At 42.8% G+C, this 20,363-nt stretch overlaps 4 protein-coding genes across 7 annotated transcripts; 2 read left to right on the forward strand and 2 right to left on the reverse strand.

Moving 5' to 3' along the window:
* The first annotated feature begins 1,130 nt into the window (after positions 1 to 1,130).
* On the forward strand, positions 1,131 to 6,260 carry oaz1a (ornithine decarboxylase antizyme 1a). The gene is given in 6 exon segments (XM_085398934.1): positions 1,131 to 1,318; positions 4,265 to 4,331; positions 4,333 to 4,419; positions 4,512 to 4,687; positions 4,997 to 5,082; positions 5,661 to 6,260. Coding segments are annotated over 6 exon segments (666 nt in total). The 5' UTR covers positions 1,131 to 1,199; the 3' UTR covers positions 5,792 to 6,260.
* Positions 6,261 to 6,616: 356 nt separating this feature from the next.
* LOC146641378 (inactive tyrosine-protein kinase PEAK1) lies at positions 6,617 to 9,640 on the reverse strand. The gene is made up of 4 exons (XM_085399021.1): positions 9,576 to 9,640; positions 9,291 to 9,415; positions 8,136 to 8,689; positions 6,617 to 7,832 (listed from the first exon to the last, which is right to left on the reverse strand). Exons 1-4 carry the CDS (start codon positions 9,638 to 9,640, stop codon positions 6,801 to 6,803), a joined length of 1,776 nt encoding a protein of 591 aa, XP_085255147.1. The 3' UTR covers positions 6,617 to 6,800.
* A 3,405-nt stretch (positions 9,641 to 13,045) lies between these two features.
* On the reverse strand, positions 13,046 to 13,944 carry LOC146641379 (uncharacterized). The gene has a single exon (XM_085399022.1). The coding sequence runs from the start codon at positions 13,942 to 13,944 to the stop codon at positions 13,066 to 13,068; it is 879 nt and encodes a 292-aa protein (XP_085255148.1). The 3' UTR covers positions 13,046 to 13,065.
* Positions 13,945 to 15,520: 1,576 nt separating this feature from the next.
* org (oogenesis-related gene) lies at positions 15,521 to 18,491 on the forward strand. 4 transcript variants are annotated; one of them, XM_085399026.1, is made up of 6 exons: positions 15,521 to 15,652; positions 15,763 to 15,834; positions 15,903 to 16,122; positions 16,842 to 17,008; positions 17,210 to 17,314; positions 17,374 to 18,491. In XM_085399026.1, the coding sequence occupies exons 1-6, from the start codon at positions 15,578 to 15,580 to the stop codon at positions 17,446 to 17,448; spliced, it is 714 nt and encodes a 237-aa protein (XP_085255152.1). In that variant the 5' UTR covers positions 15,521 to 15,577; the 3' UTR covers positions 17,449 to 18,491. The 4 variants fall into 4 exon arrangements, with proteins under 4 accessions (XP_085255152.1, XP_085255149.1, XP_085255150.1 ...); XM_085399023.1 differs by having other exon boundaries at positions 17,391 to 18,491; XM_085399024.1 differs by having other exon boundaries at positions 15,948 to 16,122; positions 17,391 to 18,491.
* Positions 18,492 to 20,363: the final 1,872 nt, after the last annotated feature.

The raw sequence follows: 20,363 nt of genomic DNA on the forward strand, positions 1-20,363 counted from the left end.
CAGTGCCATGAACACTCCTACTCCTCCACAGCTCAGAGGAAGATAAGCCAGAGTTACCAGGGTGGGGTAAAAGTTTACTTAATTATGAGGAGGTCCTAAAACACAACACATTGTTAAAAGTTCATCACATAATAAATTAGTCCCAATTCATTGATTCTGTATGTTACTAAATTCACATGACACTGATGTGTATGATTGGGAACCTGCAGTCTCAGTGTATTGCTGTATATAGTGTCAATAAAGGCATCATCATCAGTAATAACTTCTCCTTCTTCTTTCAATTCTTCTTTTGGCTGCTCCCTTCAGGGGTCACCACAGCACATCATCTGCATCCATGTCATCCTTTACCTACCATCGTCCTGTCACATCAACTCTCTGCAGGCCTTCCTCCGGCCTGGCAGCTCCATTTTTAACAGCATTTGTCCAGTATATCCATATCCCTGCTCTGCACATGTCCAAACTTTGTCTGAAAAAATTACTCAACCGGAGCAGTCCAGTCTTTTTGATCAGCAATAATAACCTACTACTCAAATATGTACTCGGCTAAACCATGGTCTACTGTTCCACTGCACATGGTTGAAATGACATTAAAGCCACTTGACTTGGCAAAAATGATACAACTCAATTCTATTTTTGGGATAAATTATATATATAAAACAAAAGACAAATAGAAAAAGCTATGCTAATTCTACACAAAACAAGACCGTCTGTACCAGGGGTACGCAGTAAGTAGGTAAAATTTATTTATATAGCGCTTTTCATAGATAAAAAAAATCACAAAGTGCTTTACAGTACAAGAAATGGAAACAATGTAACAGTAAATAAAACAGCAAGGTAAACCAATGAAAAAACAATAAAAACAACGTAATAACAAATTAATCAAAAGCTTTTCTATATAAAAATGTCTTCAGCTGTTTTTAAAAGATGTGCCCAATCTAAAGCCAAATCTAAAGCCCAATGTATTACTACTTAGATATTCTTTTGTGATATAAATCTTTTTATTCTGTACGCGTTGTTTTATTGTTGTATATTTTATTACACCGTGAAGTGATGGTACTGAGTAACTGCGTCACATTTCGACAGTAAACGTCAGACTGACAGAACACGCCTCTGCCAAATACCGCAGCTCCCCGCTTGTTAGCCCAGCATACGGTGACGAGGAGAGGACAGAGGGAGCAGCTGGTGTGGACGCTGGCCGGATGGTTAAATCTAACCTACAGACGATTTTGAATAGTCACTGTTTTGCTAGAGAAAAAGAGAGAAACTTACCCGAGATGCCTGTTATCGAGAAGTCCAGTAATAAACCTGAAAGTGAAAGGTATGTTGTGGTCCGTGTCAGCTGCTCTCAGTGAGCTAAGCTAAGCTACGTTTAAAAACCGCGGCCTAGCTTTCGCATACGCTGTGGGGCGACTAGCACAGCCTTTCATGTTTACATAACAGCGACACTTATTTCAGTTGACATTTCTAGAGAACATTATTAATCACGGGTAGCTTATTTCAATTCCATAAAAGATGCATATTAATCACCTTAAATACACCGTAGTACCGGGATTATGACCAAAATGTTAGAAGTGACAGCGCCGCTTTGGTAGCTTCACAGATGCTAACGCGTCAGCTAATATGTCAAACGCCACAGGTTCGCGTTATCGATGGCTGGGCTAACGTGTCGTAAGGTTTTCTATTAAGACCTGGTTGCGACTAGAATTATAATTTATAACATTTAAAATACAAATTTTGCGTGTTAAAAAGCGGAATAAGAGTGTTTTATCATTACTAGGTGTGTTTCCCCTTTAAATATTAGCGTAGACATTTAAGCTAAATGCTAGCTCTTTAGCATTAGGTAATCTGACGGATGCGTTCATATTTTCGTCCTTGGCAATGGAAATGATCAATGGCTTTGAAACCATGTTACTATCTTTTTTGATGTGGCTTTTGTGATGTAGAACTAGTACGACATTTTTTGCGCGGGGTTATGTAAAGTTAGCTAACCATGTAGTTAAAATGATGGCTGTACGGATTAATTCGTGGTTTCAGGGATTTTCTTATTTATTTATATATTTTATTTTATTTTTTTCTTTTCGCCCTTCTGAACCCACGATAAGACACCCAGTAACTTCTGGAAAACACGGGTTCCAGGTGGGCGGACAGGGAATACGTTTTACCGACGTTCAGAAAAACCTTTGTAATGTTTTTAATCCGATTCGGTTTGATTTATGCGAGCTGCTGCGGGGCCATTCTTCAGCAAGCCGTGTGCCTGTTTGGGTGCAGTTAAAGTACCGATTGACTGGAAGTGAGGAGACTGGTGGGGATGGATGCCTCGAAACTGGTTGTTAGCGATTAACCCAGTCTGGTGGTCGGTTGTGGTTGCACCACTCGTGCCCTGACAGGATTTGTTGACGCGCTCTGTTTGTGCTGATCTATAGTGTTTGAGGCGCTCATAGGAAATTTCCACTGCGGGGGAGGAGGGACGGAGGGGGGCAGGGTGGGTGCTGTATGGGGAATTTTGGAAGTTATGGCCTACACACAAATCTTGATGTATTTTTGCTTCTCGTGGCAACTAGTTGGTTGGAAGTTGGATATAGTTATGTAATTGTCATGGTTAGATATTATGTATGTATATTATATAATAGTGTTTCTCTTTAAGCCGAAGCTTGAAAAAATGGCTTTATGAATATGCTGACACAGAGCTATCATGTGCGATAAGGGTGGTTTAACATCCACATCTTCCAATAATAAAGCATGCATTAAAATAACATCTATTATAGCAGCTAATAGCCTCCCCCCCTCCCAAGGTAAAAAAGTCTGTTACCTTAAGAGAAGGCTAGGCCTTTTCTTTTCATTCTTTTCATCTTTGACCACCTGATAAAATCAAAGGTATTTAAACTTGTGCAAATTTAACCCTGCATTAAAGAATGTTACCTTTTTAACCTGCTAATTTGTCTTTTGTTGAAAGCCAGAACGTGTTAGGTGAGCTAAAAAAATCACATCGCAAATGTCATACTACATTAAAGAGTCTCATTATAACAGTGCAGGCTAGAACATGAGATTAAAGATGATTCTCTGCTAGATGGATGCATGAGATTTAGTGCAGATGTCCTTTACAATGATGTTCATTTACAGCAGACTCTCCTACAAACACTATTCACGGCAGCTGTTTTTATTAAGATGACCCCCAGGGTGTCATTGTGCGGTGCTGCCTACTGTTCACATGTCAGTCTCAAAGAACGCTAAAGGTAGAAACTGACTGAGAACTTCGTGTTCTCTTTAAATCGCAGGGAGGAGGCGTTGAGGGGTTCTGCAAGGATGGCAAGTGGCTTCCTTTCCTAATCTGATTACTGGATTTAGGGAGTAACTGCATTTGGTTAAAATCCCAATCCTCTGTGAGATCATAAGTTGAATATTATACACTGCAAATGACACTGGTTTCCGCACCTCTGCTCAACATGTAGCGCATTGGTGGCATTTGCGTAAGAGAGCATCTCTGTGTGTGATGGTGTTTGCGGTGCTGTTATTTTTGTTCCTAATAGAATCCCAGTGAACAGGCCTTTGCTCAAAGCTGTAAATGTATGCAGTCACAGCAAGCTAAATCTGAGGAGTGCTGTGACACAGCACTGGATTATAATGGCTGTTGAGTATTGTTTATCCCCGTCTCTTAAACTGGAGCTACACAGTGAGTGAAGGGCTAAAGTAGGCTAGTGGCTAGAGGAAAAAATAGCCCGTTCTTCTGGCAGGTTTCCTGTGAGAACCGTGGAACAAGCTTAAAGTGACCGCAGCAGAAGTGTGCCTGACAAACGTTAGCTTTCTGAAGTTTGCTTCCTTTCCCACATGAGCCGTAGCCTCGATGTGTCTTTGTGAGACAAAAGCAAACAATTTCTCATAGTTGGTGGTCAATATTTGACTGACAGCTGACAGAAAATTGCTAACAGTTTAAGTGAGGCATCAGTGATGTGGTGGTGTGACATAAACCACTTCTCCTTTCCGTTACGCGTTCCTCATCCGTCGGCACGTCATGCACGCATCTGTGCTCAACACAGGAACGGTTATTGATTGAACCGGTTCCCCCAGTCTTGTGCTTTTGTGTCTGAAGACTCACTCGGGGTTAGCAAATGTTTTACTGCAGTATTGCAGATGAGTCACTCTGCAGTTTAATTTGTGCCGAACCTGCTGCTTATAAAGAGTTTGGTTTGTGTTTGGTAGCAGAATCTCGACTGAATACCCAGCTCATGATGGTTCCATCTGTGTGTGCGTTTGTTTCGCTATCCAGTATCTCAAGTCCTTTGAGGTGCTCCCGCTGTTGCAGTAACCCGTGTCCGGGGCCTCTGTGGTGCTCCTGATGCCCCTCTCCCACCCCTGAAGATCCCAGGTGGGCGAGGGAATGACCAACGGGATCGCAATCTTTCAGCTAAGCTGTTCTATTCTGTAAGTGATGAAAGCTTAAAAAGAAATACAGAAATTTCCCTGCTGGTATGTGCAATTTAATTTTTAACATAACCTAAACTACACTTTCCCAGGATGCTCAGTTGCTGGTTCTTGAGGAACCTTCCCCTGCCAATAGCAGAGTGCGCTTCTTACTCTTTGAGCCCCGGCGCTCCGAAGGAAAGCACTGTGTATGGAGGGTGGCGCTGAAAGGAGGAAACCTGTACGTTGAAATCCCTCCTGGAGCTTTGCCCGAGGGCAGCAAAGACAGGTGAGCAGGCAAAACTTGTTTGCAAGTGATTCAAGTAAGAGGAAGTAGACCAGACGCTTTTATTTACTGGTAACTGCTAAAGCAGAAACACACATCTACTCGTGTTTCCTGATGCAGTATATAGGCAGGTATAATAATATTCACATCCACACTGGAAAAAAAAATCTTAAAAGCAAAAATGGTATTTGGAAAAAAATAAATAAATAAACGAAGGACCTCTAATCTTTGGGTGAAATGTGCTCTGCCTCAAATTATTAACAACCCTCTGACAAAACATTAACCCTTCTTGTTTGCTCTGTTTCTTTCCAGTTTTGCCCTTCTGCTGGAGTTTGCAGAAGAGCAGCTGCAGGTTGACCACGTTTTCATCTGTTTTCACAAGAGCCGTGATGATAGAGGTGAGGGGTTTTTTTGTTTTTTCTTTGATGCAAATTAAAACTGTTAACGCTTTATATAAAATACTGAGCTATATCAGGAAACAGAGTAATGTTTTTGTTGTTAAGCATGTTTTAAATGCATACTGCCTGCAGATGTTATGAACCTCATTACCTCTTCACACTAGTTTCCAGACCTGTAATAAATGTGCGATGTACTGCTCACGACTCCAAAAATAAGTAGCACTGGACTCAGGCCAGACTCTTCGTTAAAGAGCTCAGATGTTGCAACATGTGCCGGATGTTTCTGAGCACAGTCTTGCTGATTTATCTAATAATTAACTAACTTACTCATGTTATGCAGACTAATGTCCACTGTACCACCACAGATGCTGTTAGTGAACAGTGTGATTATGAAATGTCACGGGTGTGTTGATTCTAACATCTGGTCCAAGTCTGTACTGATGTGTTTACAGTGCTGAGAGCTTTTCTCTGCATGGTGCTTTTCAGCACACTCACAGTGGCAGTGTCGTGTCTATATGTTCATGGAAGATGAGCTGCTTTTTCTCTGTTCTGATCTCTCCTTGTGTCGTCCTCCATAGCATCCTTGCTGCGTACATTCAGTTTCCTGGGCTTTGAGATTGTGAGACCAGGTCATCCCCTCGTCCCTTCCCGCCCTGACGCTTTCTTCATGGCTTACAGCATCGAGCGTGACTCTTCAGATGATGATTAAAATTACGCTGAGCAGTTAAAAATCTTTTTTTTGTTTGTTGTTTTTTATTTCAATCCACAACCACATCTTTATAATTTTGTTTATAAAAATGTCATCCAAGCTCAGTATGGTTGAGGTGTGTTTTACCTGCCACGTGCTGTGTTTCATTACGATTTGCACTAGGGTAAGATGTTAATATGTCAGGAATGTAAATCAAGCGACACGTAATATTTGGGCAATGCATCCTTACTGCTGTGATACTTTCCCCGATGTGTAGTGTTGGCTTCCTGCTCGTTCTCTCTAAACCCTCATCATCTCAAATATATTTATGAGTTATATTGAGCTTACTCATGTAATTAGAAATATAGATTTCAGTTGATTCTCCTGTTGATTTTTTTTTTTTAATGTGTGCATGATTTTAATTTGTTTCGATACACTTGATAGGGACGTGCATGTTGTAACTGTACTAAATAAAAGTGCTCACCTTAAACTGTGGTTTCTGTGGTGTCATGAAACATAATTACACCCTCTAAAAGGAGAAAGCATTTAGTTGTGTTAGCCAAAGCTAGAGCCAGTAGTAGTTGTGTAAGCTCCTGGCTGCATTTCGTAACGTCTTGATTTGGGATACGGGGAATAAGGTTAATCCCCTTCAGAAAGTCAACAACTTGCATGAAGTCGCATTCATTTACACACAGTATTTTTGTGAAGGTCTTGAGAACAGAAACCATGCCCCACCTTCACACCTTTTTTTTTTTTTTTTTTTTTTTTTTAAACTTGAAACCCACCCAATAACTAGAGAGAAGTAAAGTGTACAGACAAAAACTGACACAAGAGTCAGATGAAGTTGACAAAACAGCCTTTTTTTTTTTTTTTTTAAACCAGTGGAGTCTTTTTAATAGACTAGTTTTACATTATGAAGTGCAGCACATGAACAGCTGATGAAGGAGAATGCACTGAAGTGGATTATTCCTCAATCTGGACTGTTTTTCCCTTTCAGTCGGGTGATAACGACGGACTCCTTTGATATCGACTATAAACTTTGCTCAGCGTTCACTGTGTGCCACAGCTCATTGGCCACACTCGCAACTGTTTCAGAGTCTGTAAAGGACAGATACTGCAAGCACATACAGTCCTCCCAGTCCAGAAGAGACCGATCCTCGATCAGCCCCTTTTCGGCCAACTTCATAACCAGCAGCGCCCGCTTGACTGTCAGCCAGTTATGTATAATGGTGGTTGCAGGGCCTCCTTGGTTGAAGATAGAGACGTGTGGGCCCCAGAGGAGCACCTGAAGCATGGCTACCATGTCCACCATCTGAGCCCCGCTGTCGCTCTCAAGCAGAGAGGACAGATGAAGAAGCCCTTTTTGGTAGGAGGATTTGCAAACATCTGGTACTGAACCCGGAGATGTCGCACTCTCTTGCCAGCAGGACTGGATTAAAGCTGTAATTTGAGATTTGATGGAGGTGAGGGGTTGAGCGAAAGTCTGTGGCTTTAGCACCACACGAGGACAGCCTCTCGTCCTCCATAACGTCTGAATCCTCCCTTTTTCTGGAGTGTTTACCCACTCCGTTTCTTCCTTCTCCTCAGAGGCGTCCTTATTCAAGTTGTTTTCTGCCTTGTCCCTCTTCCCATCGGGCCACACTAGAAGGATCTCCTGGGGTTTGAGCTCAGCTGCAGTGCCTCTCTTACTGTATAGATGGTGTGTACCCATTAATATCTGCAGCAACAGAGCACACACCTGTCTATAATAACGCACAGAGTCTGTGCTCTGCAGCGAGCTGCTGTCTTTAACAAAATCATCCAGGCTGGCGTGTGGCAGGTCTCTTTCCACGCTCACGGCATGGCCTTTCTGGAGGAAAGACTGAACTGTGAGCTTGCAGAGGTTCGTGGCTTCTGCTGCACGCTCAGTGCTGCTTCCACCTGGTGGATTAGCAGGATCTCGAGTTTCACTGGTTCTGTAGCTGTTGCTGGTTGGGAAATAAGTAATAACATCTCGCACGTTGACGTGTGGCGGCTGCCGCTGGATTTGAGTGGAGAAAACCTCATCAATGTGTTTGTGTACCTGCACAGAGAAGCAGCAATCAAACCACTGAAGTGCTGAGTGATAAATATGTCAAAAAAAGTCGACTCTGCTGCAGCCGTGGGTATACTATAGTTCAGAGGAAGCGTTTTTGCCACCACAAGCCATTGTAGCACTTGCAAGTGCCGATAAAGATCATATTTGTTTTACTGGTTGCTATGAGCAACATTCCTACCACTTGGTTTTGCAGACAATTTCAAGGGAAATGTAACAACTACAAATCACAACATGCACACAGAGCTGGTTGTAAACTATGCAAAATGAATAAAAGACATGCAACATTACCCTTAAACCGAGCACTCTCTGTGGGAACTTTGGGCTGTGCAGGCTGTAGTAAGTCATGTTTCCAATCTCCTTTGGCTGGCTGCCCTTATGCAAGAGGAAGTCCTGAGGCTGGTATGAGCTCACATCCCTTCTAGAGCCCTCTAGCAGATTCCTTGCCTCCACAGTCTGTGCCATGCTTCTAAGAAAGAGTAGATGGCGATGCTGAATCCCATGAGAAACAACCCCCTGATCGACAAAGCTGTGGAAGATGTAGGGAAGATCTTCGTCCGGAGTGTCAAACGACAGCTGGGAGAAGGACACTACGGAGACAGGACTGCTTGTGGATGGTTTAAACTCTTCTAGCTCCTCTGAGAAAAAAAGATCTTGTTTGGGTGCCATCATGTACAGCGGATTGTCAAAGTTCTGGGGGAATCTTTGCAGAGGAGAAAAGGGTGACATGTGAGGCAACGAAGGCACATGGGTGGGCGGGAGGGATAAAGCACGATGTAACCTCTTCTTCGGGACAGGCGGTGGGTTGATATCAGAGTAAAATCTCTCCAGGTGTCTGCACGGATCTGAGCAACACCATCAGAGGAATTAAAGTCAGACAACAACAGCAGGCAAAGAAGGGGAAGTAGTTTAAACACAATACAGAGACACACTGAGGTAAAATAGTTTTGTAAAACAGACATACTGCTGAAACTGCACTTATGTTTACAAAAACAACACTGACTGTTCATGAGCTGATCGGTGAGGGTTGGCTCAATAAATGGGAATATTTTAAGAATGTACTTCATTATTAATTGTTTAGTAGTAGTTTCTTTTTCTGGTGCAGCCTACTTAATATGAAACTGAATGCATGTGGCCCAGAGAAAGTTTGACACTCCTATTTGAGAGGAACTTGCTTGCATAGTACAATCACACCTCCAAAGGAGTCATTCAGTATAAGGACATTTACCCCGTTTGCCTTTTCAGTGAAAGTAAAAGTTTTGTAAGGTGACTTCCTCTCGAGTTCTCATGAACTGAAAGGCGAACTGAGAAAAAAGAACCAGATGTAATAGTATTTTTTTTTCCCATCACACCGAGCCATATACTTCAGTAATCAGTAAACCACAGTGCTATTTGCCTAATTTATTGTTGCAGAGATATTTTGGTGTCATCGTTCTCCAAACCTACCGTAGCGTTGGTGTATGGGGCACTGGGCTGCATTGCAGTCGGTGGGTTCAGGAAAGACATCGTTGTATGCGGAACTTTGATGCTGTGGTACCACAGGGCTGCAGTCAGACTCCACGCTGGAATGCCTGAGGAAATACATGCAATTGCAATATATGCACAGCAAAAGTTGCCTGCTGCTCCATTGTCAGGTTTGGGTGTGGAGTGAAAATATTATTAAAATTCAATGAAAAACATGTCAAAAGGAGCCATAAAGGTTTCTCCTTCTGACAGAAAGATAATGCTTACCTGTGCTGTTTGACAGGCAGTGCCGGCGGCTGCTCGTCCACTCTGCTGCTTGAAGCAGACGCCATCGGGAATCTAACACCTAACCCGCTCTTCCACTTCTCTCACACTTTGCTTCTGTCACTGAACTGAGTGCATGTGAAGCTCAGGGGGCCAGCTCAGTCAGTATAAAACACTTCCCATCCGCTTCAGTTACTCCCCCTGCTGCGTTTCGCTGCCTCTCACAGTCACACACGTGTAGTCGCACATTTTTAAAGCAAACTTGTGTCTTCTTGAGGCTGCCCTGCTTATCTTTCGTTCTAATCGTTTCTAGTTAGACTTTGAGGTTGGCACCGGAAAAGTTATGTCTGTTCTGAGGGCAAAGCTGCTCTCTGAGCTAACCTCAGCTTGTCAAAATGGGGAAGAGCAGTTACAGCGGAGCACCTTCAGCATGCACTCATTTTTGCTCCCTTCTGTCAGTTGCAGTTGATCTGCATGTGCTGTTTAGGTTTTCTCATGTGCCCGATGCACTTGTAGCTTTCATGCACGCGCTGCTCTCTGAAGTACTTGCTACCGCTGGTTTAAATGGAAGGAAAACATATTTGTGCAGGTGGAAACACCAAATAACTGCCTTCTGATAAACATCTGCCCGTGTTTCTGTTGGTGTTCCTTAAACCTCTTTGAATGAATGTCTGGAATATAATCTTAACTTGATCCAGGGATAGTTTACTGATCACAAATACTGACACTACAGTGCACCTGAAGAGAAAACAGTGCGACAGGAAACACAGGAAATTCATATTCATATTCTAATTACATGAATGACTGCAGAAAGTTTAATCTTACAACCGCACTCTGCCAGCACAGAAAAACAACCGTGTGACAGCATCAACACCTGACTACAGGGGAGAAGGTTTGATGTGATGCAACTGATAAACGGAGACATGTATGAAACCCTCCTCACATGCACACACATGCGCGCACACAGGTTGCTGTATGATATTTTAATCTCTGTGTGCAGCTGGTTTCTGCACCATGAAGCTCCCTTAATGTAGTCCTATCCCAGAATGCCTCTGGCTAAAAGCAGTTTTTCAGTATCTGTTATATTTACACTCACTGCAGCAGTCAGCAGGTCACTGATAAACACATGTAAAAGTGTGTAATCATGGCTGACTGTGGAGTCCATGGAGGCTTCCAGCACGGTGGCGGTGACGAAGGCCGTTAGCGCTGAATCTCTTTCTGTGTTTTCAGTGAAAGTAACCAGACCAATTTCTTTTGAATTTTCACTTCTGTCTGAGAACTGAAATGAAGAAGGACGCGCACATCAGAGGGTCACAAGTACAATGTGGGTCACGCTGCCTCATTCCTGCCAAACAAACTCTCCTCAGCTGACATTTAACTTTAAAGCCAGTGTACTTACACAGTGTCAAAACTAGAATGCCCAAAATATCTGAGCTCATCTGGATTAAAATATCTTCTGGTTTGATTTCTTTTAAATCTCCCAACTCAACCCAAAATCCAGATGTCACTGTGCATCCAGTCTTATGTATGCATCCAGAAAAACCACATTTCAAAAAACAAACTCATCTGTGTGTCATAGAATGAAATAAGTATTTGGTCCCCAAGCAAAGCATGAGTGAGTACTTAGTTAAGAAACCCTTGTTGGTGAGAACAGCAGTGAGATGTTTCTTGTTGTTGCTCAGGAGAATTTTGGCCCACTCCTCTTTAAATCAATTCAATTTTATTTATACAGCACCAAATCACAACAACAGTCGCCTCAAGGTGCTTTATATTGTAAGGCAGACCTTACAATAATACATACAGAGAAAAATTCAACAATAATATGACCCCCTATGAGCAAGCACTTTGGTGACAGTTGGAAGGAAAAACTCCCTTTTAACAGGAAGAAACCTCCGGCAGAACCAGGCTCAGGGAGGGGCGGCCATCTGCTGCGACTGGTTGGGATGAGAGAAACTCTCTGAATCTTTTAGGTTTCTGGGTTTCTAGGTTGCTTTATCAAACACGAAGGTTTAGAGTCTCTTGAAAGTAGAGGGAGCAGGTTCTCATTTTACTTTTAAATGTCATACAAACCACAAGTAAACCAGCAGTCTGAGAGCGAAGAGCTCTGTTGGGATATAAGGTACCATGAGGTCTGTCTATATGTCTCTTTCTTTTCCCTGTCAGTACACTCACTGTGGTGTTTTGGATTGACCTGATAAAATGAATATTTCAGCCTAGAAGTAATGAATGCGTGTTTCTCAGCATCGCTCTGAGACAGGAAATACAAACATCTCTCTTGCATCTGCATAAGGTGACTTTAACCCACGCACAGGGACAACATGCAAACTCCACAGTCAGCACATGTTAAAATAAAGCAAAAAAAAGAAAAAAAAATTCAACTAATAATATTCAGCTTTTGTTTGTATTGTTATATTGACCAGTGGAGTCCAATTTAAGGAACATACAATAACAACACAATAAAAATACATTCAGATGGACTGCGATATGAACCTCTCCAACTTGTTTTATATTAATCAACACAATGTTCTGCATGCCTTTTTTCTTTCATCTCCTCCTCTTTTACTTTCATTAAAGCTGAAACCCCTGTTTGCCACGAGGAACGGCCTAAATCACGCGCAGAAACAGCACGGCGGGTGATTTTAAATTTAGATCACCTTTATCTATTCCCGTGTTCAAGGGTCAGCCTTGTGTTTCCCTCGCCCTCGGCTTAGATAAGGGTACTCTGGGCCATAATGATATTTACCTGCTTAATTTCAGTGTGTGGGAGGGTTAAGGACGCATGCTCCAAGGATGTATTAGGCGACCAGCGGTCTCTTCATATGCTAAAGAGCAAGCGCTTGGTTCATCTGGCAGAAGGACGCATTCAGCGCTGCAGGACTCAGGGCTCATAAATACGTGTTCAGCGAGGAAGTGAATAGGAGCAGGCAAACTGAGAGTGACTGACATTTAAGCGGTAGAGGAATACATTAACCTTAACCTCACGGGTGATGTGGAATATCCTCAGTGAATCTTAAAGGTGATCTTCCTCTGTGCTCAGCTCTAGACTTTGAACTCTTTGCGAAACAAACCACTTCTGCTTTGTGTCTGGTTGTATAAACCAATCATGTCTGAGTTTTAGTTGCATGCAGGTATACAAACTGTCTCGAAACCTTGTGACGGTGTGATAAGCTTTTAAAAAAATTTTCAGTATTCAATGTGTGCAATGACAAGCAGACAGAAGAGGAAGTGTTTACCAGACGTGTGGTGGGTATACCAGAAGACCTGAAAAAATGTCCCAAAGGGTTCTGAAATTTGGTTAACCAGAACCAGGTGCTTCAATACTAAATCGATATTTGAAAGTGACACCAGAGTAGTGACAAAATCTGGTACAATTTAATTAGTTTTCAGTGTTTTACACGGGAGGAAAACTTTTATTTTTACATGCAAATTTAAATAAATACATAACATATTTTCTTGGCATTGTTACCACACAGTCAAATATATAGTGATGTTTCTAATGGCGGGAGATGAAGTGTTTCTTTATGACCTCGTAGAAGCGGGGTTTACGGCTCTCATCTGGTTGCCTTGGTGGTGGAGACGATGAAACTGTGGTGGAGGAGACAGCAGAAGCCTGTAGTGCTCTCTTAGACTGTGAGTCAGCCAAGTGTTTGGATAGTCTCTTCTCCGGCCCTGACAGGTGGGAGGACTTGCCTTTAATGTCTTCTGTGCTTTTCCCGGGAGCTCTGCTGAGCCAGTATGAATTCTTGTCATTTTTATTTAAGCGGTGCGGGCCTGCTTGGCAGAGAAGTGCCTCCTCGCTTGCCATCTGGGGGCTCTGACTTAAGGTGACGAAGCCGTAGGGGGTGGTGATTTTGGTCAAGTGCGGCAGGGAGAGAGCGGCTTTGCTTGCGGGGTCAAGGCAATGCTGGGTCTCACTGTAGGAGCAAGGAGAGTGCAGCTCCCTCTGAAGGAGAGATCTCCTCTTGGTTAAAGGGTCTGAAACACACCGCTCAGCTTTGCGCTCTGACAGAACTAAAGCAAAGCTGGAGAATGATGCAGATGACGAGACCGTGGCGCAGGCCGAAGAAACTGAGGATTCTGGCGTCATCTCTGAGCCCCCTTCTCTCTCTTTGTTACTTTCCTTGTCCAGTGATCTGAAGCCAGTCTGCACAGACAGACTTGGAATGGTGAACTGTGGGATGCTGTCAGGAGTCAGGATATTCGGAAAAATGTTCTCATGGGAATCGAAGGACTTTGCGGTGCCGGTAGCCCACGAAAGCGCCTGGATCCCTGCACTGCTGTGCCTACGTCCTGTGGGGAAATCATCTGAAGCTTTGCTTCCGCTGCAGATAGCTCCAATGGTGAACGTTCTGGTGACGGGATTCTTATTCATGTTTAAATCTCTTTAACCCTCTCTGCACACAGGCTCGGAGCGTCTGTAGATTTTGAAATAGGAGTGGGGAGAGGCACCTTTTATGCTTTTCCACATCCCTTTGTCCTCCAGCAAATGCATCAAAGGGTGCGTAAATGTGACGAAGACAGGTAGCGGAAACAGTTTCCAATTAGGGAAACTGTCAAGTATGGAAGCTTAATGATGGGCCTCTTTTTTAAACCTCTTTGTGTGCCAAGGAGCACGCAGGACAGATGTTGTATTCTGGTAACTACATGAAGGGTTTAGATTTTGAAAAGAAACTTGTTTAACATTTTAAGATTCGCACATTTTTTTATTTGCAGTGGCACAGGTGCTATTGCATATTTTATTAGTGACTAATAAAACAGTGAAGAGTACCCATCGCTCCCTTATAAATTAGATTTTGTAAAATTGCAGCTTTTGCAAAAAGGATGTTTAAAAACAAACAGCTAAGCTGCAAATATGTATGAATTCTACAAAGTAAATATTTATCTGTGATATTTAAAAAGTTCTAGTAAACTGTTCTGTTGATTAATAAACTGTAAAACCCACCCAGTATATAAGTGGGGCTGATTTTAGCTGATACATCGGTATCTACAATTATAATGGCCGTTAAATGAAAATTAAAAATTAAAAAAGGGAAACACAAACACTTGTATTTTATGATTGTTGATGTTGGAATGTTTGTCCACCAGAGGGCGCTCTGCAACGTCCCTGTCGGTAAAACAGCACACACAGGTCACCCAGCTGATCTGATCAGAGGTGGGCAGAAAGCAAGCTTCTGTGACAATAAAACATTTTCTTAGGAAATAACTTTATATTACAAATGTTAGCCTTCTCCTTCTTTCAGCTGCTCTATTTAGGACTCACCACAGTGCTTCATCTGCCTCCATCACACCCGACCTTTGACATCCAACCTTTTGCACTGTCCCTACATTTAGAGTCCCCAATCTTACATCCACTCTTCCACCAACAGTAGCACAGTTCCCTGCAGTCTGGAGGCAGTCTTTGTTAACGGGGCCAGTATGGTTTATTCCCATCTTTCAAGAACCCGGCCTTCACCCCCTGACCGCTTTATATCGACAGAGATATAAATGAATAATACATTTTAAAAAATAAATAAAATAATACATTTCAACTTTCTAACTAAACTGGGGTTGAAGTAAATTTTAGCGTTGGTCTTAGACTTAGTAATGTAAAAATAACAAGAAGTTGGCCCCCCGAAATTCAAGTTATGTAGCAGAAATTTTGAGATTACAACCCAAAACTTTGACTTACAGATCGCATGTTTAAGCGCTGATAGAAAACATATATATTTTTCAGTTGCAGAGACACGTGTATATTTCACGGCTGCATTTTAAGTTTTCTATAACCCGTTTGTGATCCCTCCCAGCCCAAACCGTTTTGCCCGCCTTTTTTGGCCTGATGGAGGTTAATTGGCGATTTGCTCATTGGCTCGCGCTGATTGCAGCAGGTGCATTTGTCTGCATTGATTGGCTGCAGCGTTGACGCTTCAGGGTACATTTCATGCTCTAACTCCTTCACAAGCTGTGGTTTCTCAGTTCGTCCTCGGTCTATCGCAGCCCTCCAGCTTCAGGTTTTAGCCCGCAGAAGAATGAGTCTTGAGGGCGTCAGCGAAGTTGTGGAGCTGGGGCAGGATCAGGTCCGGGTCCAGACTAACAATACTGAGGTAAAGGAGAGGGGGACTTCTCGCTTCTGCTAGCTGCTCGGGTCCTCTCGCACTAGCAGGAAGGTTGTTTGTGTTTTGTTTTTTCACCGGTCGTGTCTACTTACCTGCAGGACAGAGTTGTGAGGAGAGACGGGGTGCTTCCCTCCCTGCTGCGCGGCCTCTTCTGGCCCTTTGGCATCGTTGTACGTAGCTGACAAAGTTACACCCCTCTCTCCAGCTTTAGCTAAAGTAACATTGCTCTGATTTGCAGGTGCGTGCATACCGCGGCTTTTGGTGGGTGCTGGGCTTACGGCAGACAAAGGAAAACGTCCTCGTTAACCCCACGGTTTCCAGCCCTGGGCGCCAGAGCCTCACAGGCCGCAAGCGCCTAAGCCGGGTCACCCGCCTGCTGCTGTACGTCCTGCCCCGCTGGATGCAGAGTGCCCTCGGCTATCCGGTGTCCAGCAGAATCGGACTGTCCCTGTCCCCAGGTAGGTGCATGTTGTTTATTTTGTCGAATAATATGAACAGGACACGGACTGATCCCACTGTCACACTGTTCAGACACGGCTGATACTTAAAATAAGTCAGTGGAGACAATTAGATGACAGTTTGTGACATTAGTAGAGAAAAGAATTTGAAAATGGGGCCAAATGTACTTGTACTGGCTCTACGTTTTACCTTTGACTCTTCAACTGTTAATGTGAATAACTGCTGGCTTGCAGCTTTGCCTACAGAATATTTCAGTTTTTAGAGTTACTGAGGGACTCTGTTTAGAATCATGAAACAAACGGTTTGAGCGATTCAGCAGTAAAACAATGTTTATCTGAACCTCTTGTTAAAAAGCTGATTGACTAAGCAGCCTTATGTATAATTAAAAAGTTGTCTGGCCTTCTGCAGCCGCTTACTGAACAAAACTTAAGAATTTCAGACACTCGTGGCAAGTTCAGTTTACTTTCACTAGGTATTCATTCTTTGATCCTGAAGTTTATAAGTGTTATATTGTTTGTGCTTAAGTAGTGTTTGGATGTGCCATACAGTATATGGAACTTATGATTGTACTGTTGTCCCCTCTGAGCAGGACACTCTTGTACATGATTTAATTAAAGTGTTTTTCTCCTGCTTGAAGGTTTAAATATAAATTAACTTTTAAAGTTTTCTCTGAAATTGAGTGAACACTGCATCATGAAAGGTCATGCTTTGTGAACAGAAATCAGAGTGTCTCCTGCAAAGCCCTGTGGAAAGGGCAGTAAGAGAAAACAGGATGACGTAGATGACGAGGAGGACGATGATGTGGAGGAGCAGCAGACTTGGGTGGAGGCGCTCTCTCAGGAGCTTGCTAACGATGATGGACCTGAGGTTGACCCTGACTATGAGGTTGGTATTGTGCGGGGGGAGACAAGGAAGCAAACTCTGCTGTGTATTTTTCTCCCCCATTAGTTTTATGCAGAGCTGTAAATTTAAAGTTGTAAAACTCACTCCAGAGACCACACGCTTGGTTTCTTTAGCCTGTGGCTTTAATTTTAGTTACAGACATGAAGAGCATCTTAAAACATGGCCGCTTCCTTTCTTTTAAAGCCCAGCTCTGTAGAGACGGAGAGTGAAGAATACCGCTCGCACAATGACACAGAAAGTGACCTTGAGGTTTCGGAGAAGGATGTCGTCATTGACGACGTGAACACGGTGAGCTGAGTGGCGGCACGGTTCTGTAAACGAATTGTTGAACGGCTGAATCGGCTCAGCTTTCTTGTCTCTACAGGGAGTTGATGTGCCCACTCCTGACGTCTCCTGCCCTGCTGTTTAGCGTGTCATATTGAGTGTCTTTGTTGCAGGTTGTTCTTGTATGTTTATATTTCATAATTCAATAAAACTTTATCCCTTTGGGACCCCCTCTGTTTAACATTTACATGCTCCCACTGGCACAGATTATAAAGAACAAAATAAACTACCACAGCTATGCAGATGACACACAAATATATATCACAATGTCACCAGGAGACCGAGGCCCTGTACAGGCTCTTGGTAAATGCACTGAGGAAATTAATGACTGGTTGTGCCACAATTTTCTCCAACTAAACAAAACTGAAGTAATAGTCTTTGGCGCCAAAGAAAAACGAGGTCACCAGAGAACTTCAATCTATACATCTAAAAACCACAAACCAGGCGAGAAATTTGGGTGTAGTGATGGATGCAGACCTAAACTTAGAAAAACACATTAAGACAATAACAAAGTCAGCTTACTATCACCTCAAGAATATATCAAGGATAAAAGATCTGATGTCTCAACAGGACCTGGAAAAACTAGTCCATGCATTCATCTTTAGTAGGCTTGATTACTGTAACAGCATCTTTACAGGTCTACCTAAAAAATCAGTCAGACAACTACAGCTCATTGAGAACTCTGCTGCTCGAGTCCTCACTAAGACCAAAAAAGTGGACCACATCAGTCCAGCTCTGAGGTCCTTACACTGGCTGCCTGTCCGTCAGAGGATAGACTTTAAAGTTCTGATGCTGGCCTATAAAGCTCTGAATGGTTTAGAACCAAAATACATCAGTGACCTCCTGACCCAGTATGAACCTTCCAGATCCCTCAGGTCATCTGGATCCGGTCTTTTATCAGTTCCCAGAGTCAGAACCAGACACGGAGAAGCTGCATTCAGCTTTTATGCTCCTTATATCTGGAACAAACTCCCAGAAAGCCTCAGATCAGCTGAAACACTCAGTTTATTTAAATCCAGGTTGAAGACTCACCTATTCTCAGCTGCATTTGAATAAAGCACCAAATCCACACTTTTAAGCTTAAATTTCAAAACTTACACTAACTACTGATCTTATCTATTTCTGATTTTATCTGTTTTGATTTTATATACTGTTTTTGTTTAAGCTTAAATTTCAAAACTTACATTAACTACTGATTTTATCTACTGTTCTGATTTTATCTGTTTTGATTTTATATACTGTTTTGTTTGTTTGTTTGTTAAGTGGGTTTAGAGCTCTGGGTAGCTCCCCAGCTGGGTCTAGACTGGGTCTAGAGAGTATTTTAAATTCAGGGAATTTAAAATAGAAAGTAGCTCGTCCACAGAAGGACTGGTAGCTCCCCTTACGATAAGGGTTCAGATCGCGCGAACAGGTTTGAAATGTGTGTGTTTAGTTAGTTAGTTTGTTTTAATCAATTTTAAATCATGCTTTTTATTTGTTCTTGTTTCTAATGTCTCTGTAAAGCACTTTGAATCACCTTGTTGTTGAATTGTGCTATACAAATAAATTTGCCTTGCCTTGCCTTGCCTTGCCTTGCCTTTGCCTTGGCCTGCTTGTGTGTTACCACCAGATGGCAGTAGTGCTACATAAAACTAGAGTTGGGAGCATAAGGCGAACTGGATTTCAGCTTGGACATGTTACTGTTCATGTACGGCACAACATGAACACAAACCTTGCAAGTTTGCAAATGTTCTGCACTAAACTTGAAGAATATTAGTAGGGTAGGTTTTCTGCAGCTGGTAGCTTGCACTTAAAAGATGCTCACACTGGTCTTCAAATCTTGCAGCCTCATGTTGATGTCGTATCTGTAAACATCTAAGGCACTTCAGTTGTGCAGGTGTATTTTAAAATATTTCTCCTTTACAAGATCAGTACTAAACATTGCAAGCAATAATGGGCAAGCTGAAGGTTGAAGGCTCTGGACTCATTGTGCTAGAGTCTTTTATATAGGACTCACCACGAGTGAGGTTCTGATCAGCCTCTGAGCTGTCGGCTTAGTTTTTCTTAGTACAAAATGTGTGCAGTCTTACTGTTGATATGCATGTATTTAAAGACAAGGATTTTAGCTTAGGTTTCAAAAATTCATGTCTGACATGCACATCAAAGGTGTGACACTTTCAAACCGTGACGGCAGATGAACCAGGACTATTTTTGACTTAAAGCAGGTGACTTTCAGCTGTTTGACTCGAGTTCATCCAAGCAGAAAAGTGCTGTTACCACAGCGCTCACATCTGACTGTGCTGCCGGTGAGGGGGACGGCTGCTGTCATGTGGCTCTCATAAGAGGCTGACGAGTGTCATTTTCTGCTGCCCACAGAGCCGAACCTCTATCCGTGTGCACGCACGGTCCCTCTGTTTACTGCTGAGTGTGAGGTGTACTTACAGAAGCTGATGGCAGGCTGCTGTGAAGAGCCCTGCAAACCTCTTGAAAAATGACTGAACCGGTACTTGTTCAACAATCTGCTCCCACGCGGATGAGCTGCCGCTGTACTGATTTTGCATTGTCAGTAATGGGGGAGCGGATCAGCTCGCTAATGGTTTCATTTATTTTTGGGTTTTATCCAGTTTTCATTCCCTGGATGGATGCGAACGAGGCTGGAGGAAGGAGCACTCTTCAAAGTAACACTGTGTTGAACTGTTATTGTGCTGTAATTTGAAATGGGGAACTCCGCCTGTTTTCTTCATAAAGGTCACTTATTAGTCATATAAAGAATTCACTTTGGAAAACAACTGAATTCTTGCTCTTTCAGTTTCAGTGTCTGCTTTGATGAGGGAAAGTAAAAGCCTGACCTGGAAATTTTAACAGACTCGGAGTGCACCGTAGCACACTGAACCCGTGCTAGAAGTGAGGATGTCCTGGCCCTTTCTGCTCTGATTTTTGCCTCCTCAAATGTCTCTTTCTGAAGTTTTTACTGTATGTTTGGCTGTTGAAAATTCAGTTTGCGAAGCTGCCGCCTTCTTTGATCTTTTTTTTT

Source organism: Rhamphochromis longiceps, linkage group LG23 (assembly GCF_057381845.1).
Source record: "Rhamphochromis longiceps isolate RC_006_pf linkage group LG23, R_longiceps_female_GT1.1, whole genome shotgun sequence".
Classification (NCBI taxonomy): Eukaryota; Metazoa; Chordata; class Actinopteri; order Cichliformes; family Cichlidae; genus Rhamphochromis; species Rhamphochromis longiceps.

Bases quoted from the DNA above. Each gene is read 5' to 3' on its own strand.
- LOC146641379 (XM_085399022.1), bottom strand. From the start codon at position 13,944: ATGAATAAGAATCCCGTCACCAGAACGTTCACCATTGGAGCTATCTGC.
- org (XM_085399026.1), top strand. From the start codon at position 15,578: ATGAGTCTTGAGGGCGTCAGCGAAGTTGTGGAGCTGGGGCAGGATCAG. The intron at 15,653-15,762 runs GTAAAGGAGAGG...ACTTACCTGCAG, and splicing joins TCCAGACTAACAATACTGAG to GACAGAGTTGTGAGGAGAGA. The intron at 16,123-16,841 runs GTAGGTGCATGT...CTTTGTGAACAG, and splicing joins CGGACTGTCCCTGTCCCCAG to AAATCAGAGTGTCTCCTGCA.
- LOC146641378 (XM_085399021.1), bottom strand. From the start codon at position 9,640: ATGGCGTCTGCTTCAAGCAGCAGAGTGGACGAGCAGCCGCCGGCACTG. The intron at 9,416-9,575 runs GTAAGCATTATC...GTATTTCCTCAG, and splicing joins CTGCCTGTCAAACAGCACAG to GCATTCCAGCGTGGAGTCTG. The intron at 7,833-8,135 runs GTAATGTTGCAT...TTCTCTGTGCAG, and splicing joins AGAGAGTGCTCGGTTTAAGG to GTACACAAACACATTGATGA.